Genomic DNA, 21,408 nt, shown 5'->3' on the forward strand with positions numbered 1-21,408 from the left:
CAACCCTAGCATTGCCTTTCAACCACAGCCAACTTTTGTTTTGGCATGTCTCTGATAATACTTATTCACTCCTTTTTTATTGCATGTTGGAATATAGTTGTTTAGTATATATATTGTTTTGTCGAATATTGGATTACTTTTACTGTTTTTTTCTTCTGTTGTGCAACTGAATTTAGAAGAAAATTGAAATCTTTTGAAGTGTTACATCTATATATAATAAATGTCTACATATATATAACATGCATGCGTGATTTGTTCATCTATATATTATGGTTTCATTTTTATTATGTTGTAGTGGAAGGAAAAAGAATACTATTAATAGAAAGAAATGTGGCGATTGAAGATAGCAGACGAGGGTGGAATAAGTAGTGATGAGAGATATATATACAGCACGAACAACTTTGTAGGGAGGCAGATATGGGAGTTCGACCCCAACGCCGGCACTCCCGAGGACCGAGCGGAGGTCGAAGCTGCCCGCCTTAACTTCTACAACAATCGCTTTCAGGTCAAGCCCAGCAGTGACCTCCTTTGGCGGATGCAGGTCCATCTCTGTTTTAGTTTTAGTTTTAGTTTTTTTTTATATATGAAAATTTCCAACGTTAATTACAAACATACAATTTATTAATTTAAATGATTGCAGTTCTTGAAAGAGAAAAACTTCAAACAAACAATCCCTGGTATTAAAGTTGAGGATGATGAGGCCATCTCATATGAAAAGGCTACAATTACTTTGAGGAGAGCTGTGCATTTTCTTTCGGCCTTGCAAGCTAGTGATGGACATTGGCCAGCTGAAAATACTGGCTTATTATTCTTCCTTCCTCCATTGGTATTACAAATATGCATATATATTTAGGTGTATTTTTAATAGTTATTAACTTGAATGGTTATTTTAATATTAATTTAATAAGTATTGGATTAAGATTAATGATATATATTTATAATTGTTAATTAATATTTTTAAAAATAAATTTTGATTTTTTAAAATTTTTGAAAGTGTTACGTGATGAAAAATATGTATTTATTGTGAAAATATAATATTGTAAGTTTTTCATTTTTCAAATATATGTCAATTTCTAAATATAGTTGTCTCTCATTGGTTGGAAACAACATTAATTATGGAAAAAAAATTTCAAAATTAATATAGAAAAAAAATATTTAACTATTGGTGACTTGTTATACCAAGTCAGTATATTGTCATATTATATATGGGTAGTAACTTTTGAGAAATCTTCCATATATATATTATATATTAGTTATAAAGATATAAATATTATATATATATATCAGTCAATTATTACAAACTTTGCCATTTATGTATAGGTTATGTGTCTTTATATTACGGGTCATCTTAATATCACATTCACTACTGAGCATCGCAAAGAAATGCTCCGCTACATATACTACCATCAGGTACTTAAACTTGGAATTTATATATATATGCTGATCAAATGACAAAAAAAAAATATATATATATATACTAGATACATGCAACGTGTAATGAGCACGTTTTGTTAGTTTTATTTATAAAATTTATTAATTAATTTTATTAAATTTATATTAATATCATAAATTTTGAAATAAATATCTTATTTTAATTAAATAATTTTTTTTTAAGTTTATGTTTGTTGTGGTTTTTGAATTTGGCAGTGACAACAAGAAATTATATATTATATGTTTAATGTAATATTAAATATTATACGTGGATTTTAAATTTAAGTTTATTCCTAGTTTTAAAAAAAAATAAAAAATTGCTAATTCACAATAAATTATTTATATGTTTAATATGATATTATTATAATAAATGAGTTTAAGTTTAATTAAATTTTATTTAAGTTATAAGACATATGATTTTATTATTTTTAAATAATAATTATTAAAATATCTAAAAGATATTATATTTTAATTTGTTTAATTATTTATTATTTTAAAATAATTATCATTGTAAAATATCTTAAAAATATCATATTTTAATTTGTTTAATTATTTATTATTTTTAAATAATTATTATTATAAAATATCTAAAAAATATCCTATTTTATTTTATTTAAGTTGAAGGGTTTACAAACTACCGTTAAATATAAGAATATTCTATTAAATATAAGAATATTCCGTTAAAGTTAACATTAAAAAAATAAAAAACCGTTAAAACTAAAAATTTCCGTTATCTACACACTTATTATATAAAATAGATATTTGATTTTTCTCATTTTTGGACAAATTCTATTATGTATTTGTATTTAGTTTTTTTTATATATTGATCTCTCAGAACAAAGATGGTGGATGGGGACTGCACATAGAGGGCCACAGCACTATGTTTGGCACAACTCTCAACTACATTTGCATGAGAATACTAGGAGAAGGGCCAGATGGTGGTCAAGACAATGCTTGTGCCAGAGCCAGACAATGGATTCTTGACCATGGTGGTGTAACATATATACCCTCTTGGGGAAAGACTTGGCTTTCGGTATTAATTGTTCTCTAAATATATATCCTTCTTGATCATGGATTTTCTTCATCAATTATATAAAACCATTTTTATTATATCTTGATTTCTCTCATTTGTGTAGATACTTGGTCTTTTTGATTGGACTGGATGCAACCCCATGCCTCCTGAATTTTGGATTCTCCCTTCTTTTCTTCCCATGTGCCCAGGTTTACACATTTTTCTTATAGAACTATTGTTGTTAATATGTGTATATATATCTTCTATATAAAAAGTGTGTAGATAATAAAAATTCTTAATTTTAACGATTTTTTATTTTTTTAATGTTAACTTTAACGGAATATTCTTATTTTTAACAGAATATTCTTATATTTAACGGTAGTTTGTAAACACTTAAACTTAAATAAAATAAAATAAATAATTAAAAAAATTAAAATAAGATATTTTTGAGATATTTTACAATGATAATTATTTAAAAATAATAAATAATTAATCAAATTAAAATATGATATTTTGAGATATTTTACAATGATAATTATTTAAAATTAATAAAATCATATATTTTATAACTTAAATAAAATTTAATTAAACTTAAACTCACTTATTAGAATAATATCATATTAAACATATAATATAATCTACTTTCAATTAGCAACAAATTGTTTTTAAAAAAACTAGCAAGAAACTTAAATTTAAAATCTACGTATAATATTTAATCTTACATTAAACATATAATAAATAATCTCTTGTTATCACTACCGATTTCAAAAACTAGAATAAACATAAATTTAAACAAAAATAAATAAATTATTTAATTAAAATAAGATATTTATTAATATAAATTTAATAAAAATAATTAATAAATTCTATAAATAAAACTAAACAAACGAGCATATTGCACGTTACTTGTATTGAGTATATATATATAAAAACTTAGACAACAAAAAATATATCATTCAGAAAATTTTAGATTTTTTTTAATTTCAAATATATATTATGTTTTATATATGTATACAAATATTTGTGTTTTGTAATTTTTCATTGATTGTACTTTGGACATGTAAAAAGTAATAAAAAGTAATTTTATTGTTTGCTATAGAAAACGAATGAGATTTGATAAAACATTTAAAATTTAGTATTTAAGAAAAATACAAAATAATATATTTCCATGTTTTATTTAAGATGTATCATTTATATGTTTCCTAAATTGCAGCTAAAATGTGGTGTTATTCTCGAATGGTGTATATGCCTATGTCATATTTATATGGAAAAAGATTTGTTGGTCCAATCACACCTCTCATTTTGCAATTGAGAATGGAACTTCATACTCAACCTTATGATGAAATAGAGTGGAAAAAAGTTCGCCATTTTTGTGCCAAGGTAAAAAAAACTTGTAGACATCTCATTCGAAAAGCTACCTTTATATCTTTATATAGAATATATATATATAATAAAATGGGTGTATTTTATTTTAGGAGGATCTATATTATTCACATCCTTGGGTTCAAGATTTACTTTGGGATAGTCTCTACATATGCACTGAGCCTCTTCTTACTCGTTGGCCCTTAAACAAATTGATTAGACAGTATGCTCTTCAAGTAACAATGAATCACATCCATTATGAAGATGAGAATAGTCGATATATCACACTTTCATGTATAGAAAAGGTAATATATATATATATATACATAATATTTTTAGGTCAAGCAATTAAGAACTTCACAATATTTTCTTTAATTATTTTGCTGACATTATTGCATCTTGAAATAAGGTGTTATGTATGCTTGCTTGTTGGGTTGAAGATCCAAATGGAGACTATTTCAAGAAACATCTTGCTAGGATCCCAGATTTTATGTGGGTTGCTGAAGATGGAATGAAAATGCAGGTAAACTACTCATATCACTTTTATATATATAAGGGGTATTTTCGGCATAAATATCTAATATTTTACACTTGTTACAGTTAAATACTTAATCTTTTATTTTTACGATAAAAATACTCAATGTTCAATATATGTTAAAGATAAATACCTAATCTTTTTTCTTTGCGGCAAAAATGCCTAAAGTTGCTAAAACATTACATTTGTCATTACCTCCTGTGTTGGAACTGTTAAGCATATTGACTAATAAGCAGACATTTGTCACTCTATAATCGGTCAATTTCATATTTTTCTTTTAAATAATTTTAAATTAGAAAAATGAATTGAAAAGAAATTTTAAATTAATACAAATTTAAAAAAAAATACATATTTTGATCACAAAAATACCTAAATTACATAGAGACACATATATGGCGAGTCAGCACTTAACAGCTCCAATAGAGAAGGTATTGAAAAAAAAAATGTTTTAAAAACTTTAGGTATTTTTGCCGCAAAGAAAAAAATATTAGGTACTTATATTTAACATATTGAGCATTGAGTATTTTTGCCATAAAAATAAAAAATTAGGTATTTAACTATAACAAGTGTAAAACATTAGATATTTATGCCAAAAATATCCCTATATATAAATAAAAAATTGCATGTTAAAGATTTTTCAAAGAGTTAAACTAGCTAGAAGGGCAAACACAAATTTGACTTGATAATAATGTAATATGTTTGTTAAATACGCATGGCTTTACCCCAGTAAAATCATTAGCAAAAATGTCTTAAAATATGATATTATTAAATGTAACTTATGAATATAAATCCTCAAAATTAGATTTAGGGTTCTATTTAAACCATTTTATAGAAGATAAGGTCTAAAAATGAATTTGTTCCAATCGACAAAACACAAAATTCAAAAAAGTAAAATATTATATTATATCAAAGATAACTTCTGAATATAAATCCATAAGAGAATAAGAGAAGTATAAATTGACTCTAATATCTTTGGCCATGATGATTATTCACAGACTTTTGGTAGCCAAGGGTGGGATACTAGTTTGGTCATGCAAGCATTGCTTGCTAGTAATCTGGTTGATGAAATTGGACCAACACTTGCCAAAGGTCACGACTTCATAAAAAAATCTCAGGTATTATTATTACTATTAGCCCTTACTGCTTATAAATTCATTCTATGATGAGGTTATTATAAGTTATTTACTACACAATTTTTAATTAAATTTTGAAGGTTAAAGATAACCCTTCTGGTAACTTCAAAAGCATGTATCGTCACATTTCTAAAGGATCGTGGACGTTTTCTGATCAAGATCATGGATGGCAAGTATCTGATTGCACTGCAGAAAGTTTGAAGGTATCTTTGGTTTGATACTTCTACTAATGATTTTTTTTGTTTCAATTAGATTTCTACTTCAATGCCTCTAACTCTATCTTAATTATATGTACTTTCACAGTGTTGTCTTTTTCTCTCGCTGTTACCACCAAAAATTGTTGGTGAGAAAATTGAACTTGAGCGTCTTTGTGACTCTGTTAATGTTTTGCTCTCTTTGCAGGTAATAATTAGAATATTTGATAATTATCTCTTTTCTTCTTGAGCTTCTAATTTCCATAAATTATTTTAACAATTATTCAAACTTATGGTGCTTATATCGATCCTTAAAAAAAAGACAATTTTGAAGTAAAATAAAGTAATTAAATTCTAATTATAATCACAACACTAAAAATTTATTGATTTATAAAAATGAATAAATGTAGTCACATTAATCGTAAATATACTTTTAGTCACATAATAATGAATTGTGCTCCCTATATATTTTTATTTAGTCACCATAAATTGTAATTCTTTGTAATATCAAAAGTAGTAGTTATGAATTTTTTCTCCTCACTTTTTCACAAATTTATTTTACCTAAAATTGAAAATAATATATAATGTACATGAACCAATCAAACTAAAATATATTTATAATAATCTGATTTATTTATATGAATCTGTCATATTTACATTTTGAAGATCAGGCCAAATTAGAAATTATTAATAGTTCTAAACCAAAACGCAACATGTATATTTTGTTTTAATTAAACTATCGATCTATTATATCTCTTTGATATTCATGTAAATAAATATACTAAATTTGATTCATGAAATATGATAGAGTAAGAATGGTGGTTTAACAGCTTGGGAGCCAGCAAGTGGACAAGAGTGGTTGGAGGTAAAAAGTCTTGAGCAGAAATATAACTTTACAAGACATAGTCATGATTGTTTTAATTTGATTAAATAATTTTAAAATAATATAACCTAGCTCATAATTTATTTTTTCAACCAATTCAAATCAATTAGATATTAAATCCCACTGAATTTGCTGCGGATATTGTGATTGAGCATGAGTACGTAGAATGCACTTCTTCGGCAATCCAAGCTCTTGTTTTGTTTAAGAAGTTATATCCATCGCACAAGAAATATGAAATTGAAAATTTTATAACAAAGGCTATACAATTCATTGAGCACATGCAACTTCCTAATGGTTCATGGTAATATTCCTCTCAACCTAACTCGTTATTATACCATTGATTACTTGAATTATATATAGAGAAATTTGTGAAAATAACATGTTTTTGAAGTGATTTTGCACTCTGACCTAATTTTGATAATTTATAAAATGACCTCTATCTAAAATTCGACCAACTATCTAAATTTTTTGATCAACTATTTAAAATTTTCGATCAGCTGTTTAAATTTCTTTACCACATGTTTAAATTTTTGACTAGCTGTCTAAAATTATGAGAATTAATTTTGCAAAGAATTATTAAAACTAGGCTAGAGTGCAAAATGACTTTAAAAAATAGACTATTTTGGCAAGAGGCCCTTATATATACTGATATATGATTCAAATAATTTCTTTTAATTTTTAATTTATATATATATCATCACATTTGGTATAGGTATGGAAATTGGGGAATTTGCTTTACATATGGCTCATGGTTTGCACTTAGAGCATTGGCAGCTGTTGGCAAGACCTACAATAATAGTGAAACTGTTCGTAAGGCAGTTGAATTTTTACTTCAAAAGCAGAATAAGGATGGTGGCTGGGGTGAAAGTTACATTTCATGCCCAAATAAGGTAATGTATTGAATATGATATTAAGGATTAAAGATAGTACTTGGTCTAGGGTTTGTGTTATCAAATTTTAGAATTTTTTTTTTCACAAGTAAATTAATAATTGGTTAACTTGTTACTCTCATGATGTAGGAATATGTATCTATTGAAAAATGTGGATCAAATTTGGTACAAACTGCATGGGCTATGATGGGTCTAATTCATGCAGGACAAGCAGAAAGAGATCCAACCTCTCTTCACAAAGCTGCAAAATTAATAATTAATTCTCAATTGGATGATGGTGATTTTCCACAACAAGAAATAATAGGTGTTTCTATAAAAAATTGTATGATACATTATGCAATGTATAGAAACACTTACCCACTCTGGGCTCTTGCAGAATATCGTAAACGAGTTCTATTATGATTTAAAATGATGAGAGCAATTGATGTACCTTTCGATCATAATATATCTCATTAATAAAGATAACCTTTTTTTTTTGCCATCAAAATAGCATAACGATATACGCATAATATTATAGATAGTAAAGTCATATATTTGATTACACACATTTCTCAAACATATTAGAAAAGTAATGTAAATCCACCACTACAAAACTGAGCTTTCCCGACACCCAACCACGACAGTCAACTCTGTTGACTGTCGTAATTGCTTAGTGGGACTCTATGTCGACAGTTAAAAACTGTAGGCATAGAGACCAACACCGACAACTAATAACTGTCACCGTTGCTTTTGACTGTCGTTATTAACCCAAACGCCGACAGTTAATTCAAGACTAATGCTGACAGTTAAAATATGTCGCTATTGACCCCAACGCTAATAGTTAATTCGAGACCAATGCCGACAGTTAAAATGTGTCGCTATTGACCCTAACGCCAACAGTTAATTCAAGACCAATGACGAAAGTTAAATGTTGTCGCTATTGACCTCAACGCCGACAGTTAATAAAAGTCCAATGCCGACAGTCATAAAATGTCGCCAAAATTCAAATGAAAAATCTAAAAAAATAATTAATGAATAGTATAATTTTAAAAATAAACTAAATTATGCAATATATATTTATAAAAATTATGTATTTATTAAAAACTTTTGAAACAAGATTTTTTTTTGTTTTTAAATTTGTCATATTATTAACTTTTGTATTTATAATAATTTTTATATCAAAACTTAAATTTATTATTCTTTAACATATTTATAAAATTAACTATATTACTCTTTAACATATTTGTAAAATTTGTATTAGTTAGAAAATAGTTGTTTTATTAATTGGAAAAATATTGTAAAAAAATTAATGAATAGTATTGTTGATCCTCAATTTGGCTAACGACACGGAGTTAAAAATACGACAAGAACTGAGATGATGATTCAGAATAAAATCCAATGGTAAAGAATAGACACAGACAATTTATAGAGTCCCCAATGGATGATATGATCTATGTCCACTTAGTGCTATTATTAATATTGAATTCCAATGTGGTGATCAAAGAACTAGGGTTCTTGAGTTTCACAAACCTTGGGAGAATTACAACAAGACGATGGATAATCGCACTATAAGCTCTCTCTTAGTATTCAGAAAAAAGATTCAAAAGACCAAAAGTCCCCTCCTTGAGCTCTCTCATGCATATTTATAGGCTCAAGGGGGGTTACATGGGCCAATGGGCCTTAACTATCCTTAATATCCGTGTATCAAGGCAATAAAATAGAAATAATCAATGTAGTTATTATAAGATTACAATCTTTTAAGGAAATAAACCGAAGCATACGACTAGCCTGGTCGCATCTAATCGTGAGTTTTGACGAAGCAACGGGTAGCTGGTCGATAATCGAACAGCACCTCCTTATCTTGACTCTGCCATGTGTCAACCAGGCATGAGAAATCCTTGCCACGTCATCAGCAGTCGTTTTTGGGTAAACAATTTGCCCCCCCAAGTTTATTTTACTTCGATCAGCATAAAGTAAACTTAGGAAACCAATCATGTCCAATCATGCGTACCCCACCAAATCTGTCAGAGCCGCCCATGCCTTCTCAAAAAAGGTAACCAATCATGTCCAATCAAGTCTTTTCGGTTTCCCAAAAATTTGTCTGACAGCTATTGCACTTCCCCATACTTTGAAAAAAGTAATTCCATGATTACCTCTTTTACGGCGCCAACGATCACTATAAATAATACCCCAAAATCACATTTTTACTTTTTACCTTTCACTTGCATTCTCTTCTTCAAGAACTTCGACCTTCAGAGCCTAGAAAACCCAGAAGCTTTCATCGCTGATCTAAGGAACTTTTGCTCAGAAGTTCAAAACGTTCGTGTTCATACTCTAACTTTCATCCAAGTAAGTTTCCTGAATCTTTCAGTCTTTTGAGATGCCATGCAAAACCATCTTATATCTGTTTTGTCTCTGAGCTTTTGAATGTTCTTGGCTGAAGCTGTTTTGGGGGAAGTGGGTATATTGATCGATGTTTGATAGGGTAGTGAAATAATGTTTTATAGGTGATAGGAGTCAGTTTGGTAGTTAAGAAAGTAGATTTAGGGCGTAAAATCGAAGTAAAAATTCGATTTTTAAGCTAGCTGAAAAACTGGGTTTTTCCTGCCCTTTCAGAGTCGAAAAGTTTTTCCTGAAAAACTTTACACATATGCTTTTTTTATCTATTTCCACACTTTTCGCTTGAAACACAATGTTTTTTATTAGAATGCCACTAGTCGTATGAAATCTTATATTTTATACACAAGCAGCGTTATTCCAATTTTTAAACACAAGGTTTTAGGCCTTAAATTCTCATCTCCCCCTTTTCTGTTCGCAGATTTTCATGAAAGATCTGTGGGGAGGTAAGAGGCCTATCGACGTCGACTTGCTAGCCCAATTGCTTGAGGATGAGGAGCAACCGTCGTTGTTGATACCAGAGATTCCCTTTTCTCGCGTCACCCCAAACACTCCATCGACCCCACTTCAAAATATGGGTCGAGTAAAATCCGAAGCCCAAAAAAAAGAAACTATCCGCTTTCCCTTTAAATCAGCCTACTCCTCGGGCTGAAACTCCTTTGACCAGTGGTTGGAAAGAAAACACCCGCGGCCCTAAAATCCAAACTCAAGCCCAACTCCGAAATGTCGTTCAACCATATGTTGAATGGTACGTTGCCCCTCCTAGCCGAGTAACTGTTAGGATGATTGCAAATTACATTAAGAAATATGGACTTCCTGGGGTGACCCTAGTCTGACCTACCAGAGACTAACGGACGAATCTGCCTGGAGGCGCCTTTAGCGCCTGGTCGAGGTATCACATCGAGGCAGGAGCGATCCTACCTCTCCATCCTTTTTTCCAAGGAGTGGCCAACTACTTTGGGGTCGCTCCTTTCCAAATATCCCCAAAAGGGTATAGAATGCTCTCTGCACTCTATATCCTTTATAGCCATAAGAAATGGCCTGTCCCCACACCACACGAGGTCAACTATCTATTCGACCTAAAGTCCAACCCCAATCAAGAAAACACGGGGTTCTTCCACTTCTATCACAAGGAAACGTCCCGCACTTTCCTGAGTGATACCACATTTATATCCAATGTGGGGAAGTACCATCTAGAATACTTTCTGACTATAGACATGGTTTCCAACAACCTTGCCTTCACCCGAGGTAATATTTTTACTCCTCTGGTCGTTTATTTTCCTTCAATTCTTCCTGCATTTTCCTTAGAGTTTTAGTGCATTTCAGGCCCGTGGCTGCGACCGGCTCCCACTCCAGACATGGAAGTCCAATCAGCACTCTTGGCTAGCCTGTCTGACGTAGAGAAGAGCGTTAACGATCTGGTCATAGAGGCTAACCTGAGGCTGGTCGAGCTTTTGGCACCTCACTAGGATGTGAGGGAGTCAACAACGAGGAGTGCCACCGGTGAGGAGATTCCCGAGCAGCACCCAGACGTGTTGCAACCTCAAAGGAGGAGGACGACTAGAGTGACAATCAGGGAGCCCTCCAGTACCCCACGAGTTGCTGCTCCCCCTGCCCCACTAGGGAAGGTAAAAAAGAAAGCCACCGAACCCTCTACTCCCATCGACGAGTCCTTAGATGAGAACGCTATTGTTTTCTCATTCCTAGATAGTTTGCCAATTCCCTGTCACTTATTTGATGGGGACGACAACTTTAAGTATACTCCAAACTTAAATTCAGATTTCTTCCAAGCAGTAAGTAGTTTAGTAAGTAATGTATTGACCAATAGTTGCAGCACGGGTACTTTACTTATAATCTCTTTACTTTCTTTTTTTGTTCCATCTATATATCTTATCTCATTGCTTGTATTGTTTCCTGCTCTGCAGATATGTCGTCTGAAAACGTGTTCGAACATTACAAGGTCGCTGCTGCTTCTTCATGCAGGAAGAAAGACAGCAAGAGGACTCGGGGGGAGAGCAGCAAAACCGCCTCAAAGAAGGCCCAAACTGAGGGTCCTGTAGAAGCTGTTCCTTCGAAGGAAACCACGCCACTTCCTTCTCCACCCGACTAGTCAGCCTCAATTCCACCAGTCGATCAGCATTCAACTCCTCCAGCGCCTTCCTACCAGCCACATCGCACTCAACCCGAAGGCTCCCTGTCCAGCACCGTGGTCATTTCGGCCAGGGAGAGAATATACAAGCTATCCAAACACAAACACAGTCAAGAGGCCATCAATGGTACCATCTCCATGGAGACCGACCAAATACTAAATCGGGGGCTGAATGAGATAGTCAGTGTAAGTTGCTTTCTGTTGCTGAGTAATTTACTTTTAATTTTCTGCCATCACCTTATTCTTTTCATCTGGTCGCAGGGATTGCTGACCATGACTGCTGACTGGCGCCGCGCGGGTGCAATGGTCTCCCAGACCAAAAACTTTGACACCAGGCTCGCTGAGGCAAAGAAGGCGCTCGAGGGAAAGAATGCTGACCTACTCAAGAAAAACACTAAACTGATTAAGCAGAACAGTGAACTGCTCGAGAAAAACGCAAAGCTGACCAAGCTGAATGATGGACTGCTTGAGCAGAAAGCCACACTGACCGAGGAGCTGTTGGAAAACCGGGCCGCCTTGAACAAAGCCAAAAAAGATAAAGAAAAATTCAGGGAGAGTGCCAAACTCAATTACTAACAATCCAAACAGCTTGAGCTCGATCTGATTGCGAGCAGATAGGAGACGGAGGAGCTGGAAAGGCACGTGAAAGAGCTTGAAGAAACTGATGCCAAAAACTTGGAGCAGTATAAGGAAGCCACCCACCTTTGCTTCTATGAGTTTTTGAAGCACAATCAGAAGGGCGACTTCAGCTATCTGTCTGAGCGCTTGAGACGGACAATGCTGTCCCAGTGCACCCTTCGCTTGGAGGAGGAAGAAAGGGCTAAAATTCCTGCTTCTCCAGAGATTTCCCTGGCAAAGGGGATCGACAGCACTGACAATGAAGCTGAAGCCACTGTCGACCAGCACGCTCCTAAAGATCCTCCAGCCCCGTAGCCTTTTTCATTTTTCTTGTTATTTTTTTTTAATACACGACCTACAGTTCGTGATGTAAAGACAATTACTTTTTTCATTATTAATTTTTATTGCTGCATGGGCAGCCTTTACTTTTAACAAACAATTACATTCGAGCAGCCACTACTCGCGGTGTAAAGGAATTCCTCTTGATATTATAATGTTTGCATCTTATCATAACATCTATTCGCATGACCGAACCTAGCATAGTAATTTGGTTTGATTTAACAAAATACATAATTTTGAAAAATACTCTAAGTACCCTAGAATGCTTTCACTTATTTCGCTCATGTGTTTACATACCTTTCGATATGCTTTGCTTACTAGATGCCTTATATGCCCCCTAAGTGATTGAGGAGCTTTAGGTCCTTGGTCACTTGCCTTGACCATAACCTATTCGAACATTACTTCTCGGAGCAAAGAATTTTAAACGATAATACAGCAAAACAACACACGTAGTGAGAAAATACGTGTAATAAATACAATAATTGGCAAGAATGACTGGCTGTGCACAATCCCTTATATTTCTCATAATAAATGGACAAAACATGTCTGTACGAGTGATCAATAAGATCTTACACTTATAAGCGATTAGTCACGTAAAATGACCAACCCTTTTTCATAACTTGTAAAAAGTAAAATTACTACAAGTCAATTATTTAAGAATAATTGTTTATTGATAGTACTTGCACAGGTGTTCTCCATTCCAATAGCGAGGAATGGGATCTCCATTTATGCGAGCAAGTTTATAGGTGCCCGGATGGAGGACTTCTTCAATCTGGTATGGTCCTTCCAAATTAGGTCCGAGTGCTCCAACAGTCTGGTCACGGGTGTTAAGGAAAACCCTTCGAAGTACCAGATCTCCGACATTGAATTTCCTTTCACGCACTTTAGAATTGAAATACTGGGCGACTTTTTGCTGGTAAGCAGCTACTCGTAGTTGGGCTTGCTCTCGCCTTTCATCGACCAAATCAAGGGATTCCATTAATAGCTGAGTATTAGAGCTTTGATCGTACGTTATTCTGCGATGCGACGGCGGATCTAACTCAACAAGAAACATAGCCTCATATCCATAAGCCAAGGAAAATGGAGTATGGTCAGTTGCTATTCGATGGGAAGTTCTGTATGACCAAAGGACTTCAGGCAATTGTTCTAGACATGCCCCGTTAGCTTCTGCAAGTCTTTTCTTAGAGTATCCTTTAGCATTTTATTAACTGCTTCGACTTATCCATTTCCTGGGGATGAGAGACTGAAGAAAAGCTCTTGATAATTCCATGTCGTTCACAAAAATCCGTGAATATATCACTATCAAACTGCGTGCCATTGTCTGAGACAATTTTCTTTGGCAATCCATAGCGACATGCGATGTTTTTGACCATAAAATCTAGCACTTTCTTGGTCGTTATGGTTGCGAGTGGCTCAGCTTCGGCCCATTTAGTGAAGTAATCGACGGCAACCACATAATACTTGACGCAACCCTTTCCTGTGGGCAGAGATTCGATTAAATCTATACCCAAGACTGCGAACCACCACAGACTTTGCATCTGTTTTAGCTCATTAGGGGCTGCTCGTGAAATTTTGGAGAACCTCTGGCACTTGTCGCACCTCCGCACAAATTCCATCAAGTCTTCATTCATTGTGGGCAAAAAGTATCCTTGCCTTAGAATCTTTTTTGATAAGCTCTGCCCCCCAACATGGTCCCCACAAAAGCCTTCGTGGACCTCTTTCATCAATTCTTTGGCCTTTTCCTTTGAAATACATCTGAGGAGTGGCATTGAGTATCCCCTTCGGTACAAAATTCCATCGACTGGGATATACCTAACAGCCTGCCACTGAAGGGTCCTAGCTTTGTTTCTGTCCGTCGGTAATACGCCTTTCGTTAGATACTCCATGTATGGTGCCATCCATGTATCAGCTTCCTGGATCACCAAAGAGGCCTCCTCTGCTTGGATGCTTGGTACAAATAGTCGCTCAACTGGTACTATGTTCAGAGTGTCAGCATCCTTCGCACTTGCTAATTTGGCCAAAGCATCAACGTTTGAATTCTAGTCGCGAGGTACTTGCTGGAGGGTGTACGTGTTAAACTGCGCCAACAGGTCCTTTGCTTTATTTAAGTAAGTAACCATTTTTAAGCATCGAGCTTGATATTCTCCCATGATCTGATTTAATACCACCTGAGAGTCATTGTAAATGTCAAGTGGCTTTATGTCCATGTCTCTAGCCAACCATAACCCAGCGAGCAGTGCTTCATACTCGACCTCGTTATTAGAAGCAGTGAAGTCAAACCTGATTGCGCAGTGAAATCGATGCCCTTCAGGCATTATCAAAATCACACCTGCTCCTACGTGATGCTCATTAGAGGAGCCATCCGTGAACAATTTCCATGGAGGAGTTTGGTTTTGAGGCTCACGTTCTTCAGGTGCTTCTGGCTGCTCACTATTTAGAGGCCCAGTGAACTCTGCGATGAAGTCAGCCAAGGCTTGCCCTTTTATTGCTGCTCGTGTAAAGTAAGAGCTATCGAACTGCCCAAGTTCAACCGCTCATTTCAATAATCTTCATGCGGCTTCTGGCTTCTGCAGAACTTGCCGTAGAGGCTGATCGGTCAGAACCGTGATTGGGTGAGCTTGTAAGTATGGCCGCAACTTTCTGAAGCCTAAGATTAAGCAATAGGCTAATTTTTCAATAGGAGGATACCGGAGCTCCGCTCCAATTAGCCTCTTGCTTACATAATAAACAACCTTCTACACGCCTTCTTCTTCTCTTACTAAGACAGCACTAGCAACATATTCTGTGATCGCCAGATAGATGAACAAAGTTTCTTTATCAACCGGCTTTGATAGGATCGGTGGTTGTGACATGTGCGTCTTCAATGCATGAAGGCCTGCTTGCACTCCTCCATCCATTCGAATTTCTTGTTGCCTCTGAGTAGATTAAAAAATGGGACACATTTGTCCATCGATTTGGAAATAAATATACTCAGAGCAGCAATTCTTCTGGTCAAGATTTGAACATCCTTGATCTTTGCTGGCGATTTCATATCGACTAGGGCCTTGATTTTCTCAGGATTGGCCTCGATTCCTCGTGAGTTTACTATGAATCCCACGAACTTCCCTGATCCTACTCTGAAGGAGAATTTGAGGGGATTCAACTTCATCTGATGATATTTGTTCAAGATGTTGAAGCATTCTTGCAAGTCCCCTATATGCCCTTCTGCCTTCTTTGACTTAACCAGCATGTCATCAACATTTACCTCCATGTGTATGCCGATCAGCTCCTTAAACATGTGGTTGACCAGTCGCTGGTAAGTCACACCAGCGTTTTTCAAACCAAAGGGCATTACTTTGTAATAGTAAAGCCCTGTGTCAGTCCGAAAGTGTAGAGTCCAATAACTTTACTAAGCTAGTTAGATAGTAGTAATAATAGTAATAGTAGTAGTACTTTTATGACTGCAGATTTTGGTTCAGACCGGGATTTAATTGGACACTCGTAGTAACACTTGTAGATTTTCTAAGTTTAACCTATAGTTTAAGAATATTAATTTTAACCTAAGGTTTGATTAATATGACTGATATTGATGGTGATATTTATTATATTATAAGGTTTAGATAGACCCAATAAGATAGTAACACTTGTCATATGTATGCTTAATGATAATTAAGTATTTTTGAAGAATAAGTTTATTAAGAGAAATATTTGAATATCCTAGGGTCTGTCAGCAGCTTTGAAAACGTTAGAGGACTTAGTCAAGGCTATTTACTCAATTCAAATTTGGCTGAAAATGTGCAATTTTGTGTTTAAATATTCAGCATATGCTGATATATCGCAGCTATAGGGGGCGATATATCGCAATACGGGGATACGAAAAACACGTAACTTCGCACGATCACCTCGACGAGCCTCGGGCATACTGGCCCAGGCGATATATCACCTACAAGGTGCGATATATCGGCTCCTTTGGTATATTTTTTAATGTTTTTGAAAACGTTCTCATTTTTAATCTTTAACCTCTTGATAAGTCCAGCATCTTTCTGACCGAGTCTTCAGCCTCTACTGAACGATAATTCAAATATTTTTTTCACTTAAAAAGCCATTATTTTATTCAAGTTAAATGAAGATCTTTTCATTCTTGAACTCTATAAATAGGACCTAGTACCCAGCCATTTATTCATTCATCAAGCTAAGTTTAGAGGCTGCAAGATGCTAGGTTATTTTTGAGTGCTTAAACACTTGGGTTGGGGGTTATAAGCTTACCAAACACTTGGGAAGTAAGGTTTATAGCACATTTCGGTTCAAGGTTTAGATCGGTCGTAGAAGCATTCAAGGTATTCCAAACTCTAGTTCATTTTGGTATTGTTTTCCTTAAGTTCTTATAGTTTTCTACTCAGCATCCTAACTTTATTCTTTATTTTTGGATAGGAAATCTAAGATCTTGAATATAAGGTTTTTGGTAAGTATATTCTTGATGGTATAGTTCATCCATTCTTTTCATTCCTTTTTCTTCAGTATACTCACCCTTTCATTGATGGTTTTTAGGAGTGTCCCAAGGTCCCAAACATGTTCACATATCACGGTATATTTTTGGTAAGGAAAATAGGATAGGATATTATATATGTTATATGTGTTATCTTATGATTTATGTGTTATGTTAACATATGATTTATGTGTTATGATATGTATGTTGTAGACTTGGGCATATGACTTGTATAACTAACAAGCCCCAATAAATTTATGGGCATATGACTTGCTTAGCTAACAAGCCCCACAAATCTAATGGGCATATGACTTGTTTAGTATATAAGCCCCAAGTAATAATGGCCATTATAGTATGTGTGACATATGTTTATGATATGTTTTATTATATGTTGCGTTATGAATTTTATGTATATGGTTTACATGTTAGGTTTTCCTTGCTGGGCATTAGGCTAACTCCTTTATGTTTGTTGACGCGGTTCTTTGGCAACAGATAATTATAAGAATAAGGAGAGGGATTAGTTCTAAATAATGAACAGTAATAGATGAATGATCTCAAAGTAAAACTATAACTCGAATACTTTTTTAGGTGGTTCAAAGGTTAAAATCCTTCTTGTCCACCAGCCAATATTATTGATATCTCTCTGATATTCCTTACAAGGTATTTCTTTACAAAATAAAGGCCAACCTCTTGCAACTCTCAGGGTCTCCATATTTATAGGGAGAGGGCACCTGGAAGTTGGCAAGGGAGGTCATCCCGTGACCTTCTCACCCATCATGTCACTTCTGTGACATTCATGATTAATTCCTAAATCCTGACAATGAAGTGTGGTCTAATCAATAGGTAAGGGGGATAATGGGCCGCCTGGCCCAACCCAGTCGTGGGGTGCCTGAACACGCACGTTTACGCTGCGTCTCCGAGAGTTCAGGAATGGAGTAGACACATGATGTCTGATATATGCACGTTTACATTGCGTGGTTGACTTTAGAAAAGATCAGAGGTTCCAACTTAAGCTCGTACCCCGAGCTTGATGTAGCCTCAGCCCGTGGTGTCCACACTGCTGACCCGATGCCTTAATAATCGCAATAAACCTTTGGTTACCTCGAGCTAAAGAGGTGGAGCCTTGTAACGGCAGCTCCGGATAGGTGGCTTCCACATGGCAAATATAATATGCCCTTTCTCAGCTCGCTAATAGCCCGTGGATATTTAGGGCGTACATTTGCCCCCAAGCACCTGCTTGTGGCATATGACGTCACCTGAGGCCACAGTGGGGGCTTTTAGGCTTCATTGTGGACTCTTCACATTCCACCCATTACGCTGGTATCGAATACGTGGAGCATCGTGGTTGGTGACGGTCCGTCTTCCGAGAACCGCATTAAATGGCCTAGCCTATCTTCAGCCGTCATTTCGTCTTTCGAGTAGAGATGCTCATATCCTACATCAAGACGATCGAACGGCCCTCATCCTTTGGCCTTTTACATATATATAAGGCTGGCCACCTTTCGCATGAGCCACCCTTTCATTTGAAAATTTTCTCATCTTCTTCTTTCTTCTCAGTTTCAAAACCCTTTCTTTCTTCCGGTTACTGTTCCCAGCGTTCCAGAGGTTGAGATACGAGGGCTCTTTTGTGACTCTGTTACCAGCGATTCCAGCAGGATTTCAACCCAGACGCTCCTTTCAGCCTTAACACATCAAATAAATTATGTAAGTCCTCTTTTTACCGCATGATTTAAATGTTTTCCCTCACTGTTGCATAGGTAAACTTTCCCTTTAGTCGCATGCAGTAGGTTGCTTGTCTTCTGCTCTTTTTTTTTTTTTGCTGGTATTTTATGTGTAGGTTTTTATCCTAGGGGTATTGACCATAGGAAAAACTGTTTAGGAGAATGACTCAAAGGATACTACTTCTGGGGTGATTTTCTGGGTAAATTTTTTTTATGCCTGTTTGGAACAACAAGCTTTTAGGGTGCAAAAACCAGGTAGCTTAGGGGACACGCTTCACAGGTGGTTTTTCCTACTGTTGCCTACTAAAACTTCCTTCCAAGGCAAACTTTTATTCTGACCCCCCTGACACACGGATTCCGAGTAATCGGGGACCTGTTGGGAGCACAGGCGCGTGTTCATAGAACCGCGTGGTCTCACTCGCCGCGGGCTGAGATTACCTCAGCCCGTGTAAAAGAAACCCTCCGCGCTAGATTCTTTTTTATGCTTAGGTCGCCTTTTCTAAACTTTCTTCTTTGTTCGTTAGGCGACCAGATGGGACCCAAGAAGAGCGCACCCAAGAAGAGTGCTGGCAGTTCGTCTTTCCAGTAAACGAGTAAGGGGAAAGAGGTGGCCACGGACTCCCCGATCCCCAACTTTGGCCCCACCGTGGAGAAGGAGGTCGAGGTGGGGCCCGACGCCTTTTTCGAGGTTGAAAGGATCGCCTTGAAGGTCACCACCCAAGGGGAAGTCAACAAAATTTTGCTTTCCCATAACATTGAGATAGAGAGGGGCGCCCGACCTCCCCTTGAAGGCGAGCGGAGCTGCGCGCCGCTCGATGAGGAGTACGGCGCCTGGAGCGATGAGCATCTCAAGGCTGGGGCCTTCCTCCCACTGGACCAGTATTTCGCGGATTTTTTAAATTACATGAAGCTGGCCCCCTTCCAGCTCCCCTGTAACTCCTACCGTCTGTTAGCGGGGTTGAAGTATTTATTCCCGAAGCAGGAATGGGAGGTCCCCACGCCAGTGGACATCCTGTACTTCTTTTGCCTCAAAGCCAGCCCGGAGCAATGGGGACGAGGTGACGGGTTCTACTACCTGACCCGTTTTCCAAATTCGGCTGCGGTCATCGAGTTTCCCAGCCACCCCAATGACTTTAAGGATCAGTTCTTCATGTCAAAGGGGTTTCGCAACTGCGAACACCACTACTTCAACCGTCCTCGTAAGTTCCTTCTATTTTCAGCTCATAGGTTGATTGCTGATTAGCCTCTTTTTATTCGTTCCTGACTTAGAAACTATCATGCAGCTATTTTTGCGAGGACGGCCAAATCAGTGACCCTTGGGGGTCAATACGAAACCTTGGCGGGGCTCCCCCCAAGTGAAAAATATTATCGCCAGCTCATCTCTAACGAGATGATGCTGGTGTGTAAGTTAATCTCTCTGGGCCAGACTCTGGCCTTGAGGAGACCGCGGACCATCCCCACTGCTCGCGAGATGGCGCGCATCCCTGAGGAGGAGGCCACGGGCGAGGATGAGGACGAGGAGAACGAGGTGCCACTCGTGCTGTAGAAGCGGGCTCTGGAGGTCGCCGAAGAAGTCAATGCAGAGAGGGCCCAGTCCGGGGCAGCAGCCAGCCCCTCCGGCCAAGGTAACCCTTATTTATTTAAGGACTTAGATAGGGCCACTGCAGAACTATGACTTGCTAGGTTTAACCTCAGCCAACCCGTTCATCACCACCAAAACGACCTAGACTGCGACATCACCCTACTCCAATGTGTCGACCAGCTCATGCTGTGTTATGATCTGAGCCGCCCTAGGGGTACTATAGTTGTACATAATACCTTGGCCTTTAGGTCAGCCTTTTTCGAGGAGTACGAGACCAAACTTAGGTCGTGGCCCTCCCTCCTGGAGGGTGTAGTAGCTCCGGGTCTTAGGCAGTATGTAGAAGAGTCCAGTCCCGAGGCAGATCCGGACCCAGAGCCTCCTCTAGCTCGTGAAGTCGTTATCTTAGACTCCCCCGCTGAAGCTCCGGGGCCGGAGTCCTCCTCTAGCTCGGAGGGTAGGACCCCTTTCAATACACACTTAAGCTCCGCTTTTTTTTTCACAAATATTTTTACATGTATATTAATGCTTTGCTGTCTTTGTTTCAACAGAGGAGATGTCGCAGCCCGGGGGAAATGATCTTCGAGCTATGTTCCCTCGTGGAAACCCTTTCTCTGGGTCTTCTGGGCCCATGGTGAAGAAGCTCCGGATGGCGAAGAAAGCCACCTCCAAGTCTCCTGCAAAGGGGAAAAACCAAGCCCCTGCTGCTCTAGAGAAGGTG

The 21,408-nt window shown here is 36.5% G+C and overlaps 1 protein-coding gene across 1 annotated transcript; it reads left to right on the forward strand.

Annotated features, from left to right (window-relative positions):
- The first annotated feature begins 234 nt into the window (after nucleotides 1–234).
- On the forward strand, nucleotides 235–7,888 carry LOC133783235 (beta-amyrin synthase-like). Its single transcript, XM_062222784.1, has 15 exons — nucleotides 235–541; nucleotides 641–826; nucleotides 1,321–1,410; nucleotides 2,267–2,464; nucleotides 2,568–2,652; nucleotides 3,657–3,823; nucleotides 3,919–4,110; nucleotides 4,215–4,328; nucleotides 5,336–5,455; nucleotides 5,554–5,676; nucleotides 5,777–5,875; nucleotides 6,476–6,532; nucleotides 6,661–6,851; nucleotides 7,263–7,440; nucleotides 7,570–7,888. The coding sequence occupies exons 1-15, from the start codon at nucleotides 329–331 to the stop codon at nucleotides 7,840–7,842; spliced, it is 2,286 nt and encodes a 761-aa protein (XP_062078768.1). The 5' UTR covers nucleotides 235–328; the 3' UTR covers nucleotides 7,843–7,888.
- The last annotated feature ends 13,520 nt before the right edge of the window (nucleotides 7,889–21,408 follow it).

This window comes from Humulus lupulus, chromosome 6, assembly GCF_963169125.1.
Source record: "Humulus lupulus chromosome 6, drHumLupu1.1, whole genome shotgun sequence".
NCBI lineage: Eukaryota > Viridiplantae > Streptophyta > Magnoliopsida > Rosales > Cannabaceae > Humulus > Humulus lupulus.

Coding starts and splice junctions, on each gene's coding strand:
- LOC133783235 (XM_062222784.1), top strand. CDS start 329: ATGTGGCGATTGAAGATAGCAGACGAGGGTGGAATAAGTAGTGATGAG. Junction 827..1,320: donor TATTCTTCCTTCCTCCATTG/GTATTACAAATA, acceptor ATTTATGTATAG/GTTATGTGTCTTTATATTAC. Junction 6,533..6,660: donor GTGGACAAGAGTGGTTGGAG/GTAAAAAGTCTT, acceptor CAAATCAATTAG/ATATTAAATCCCACTGAATT.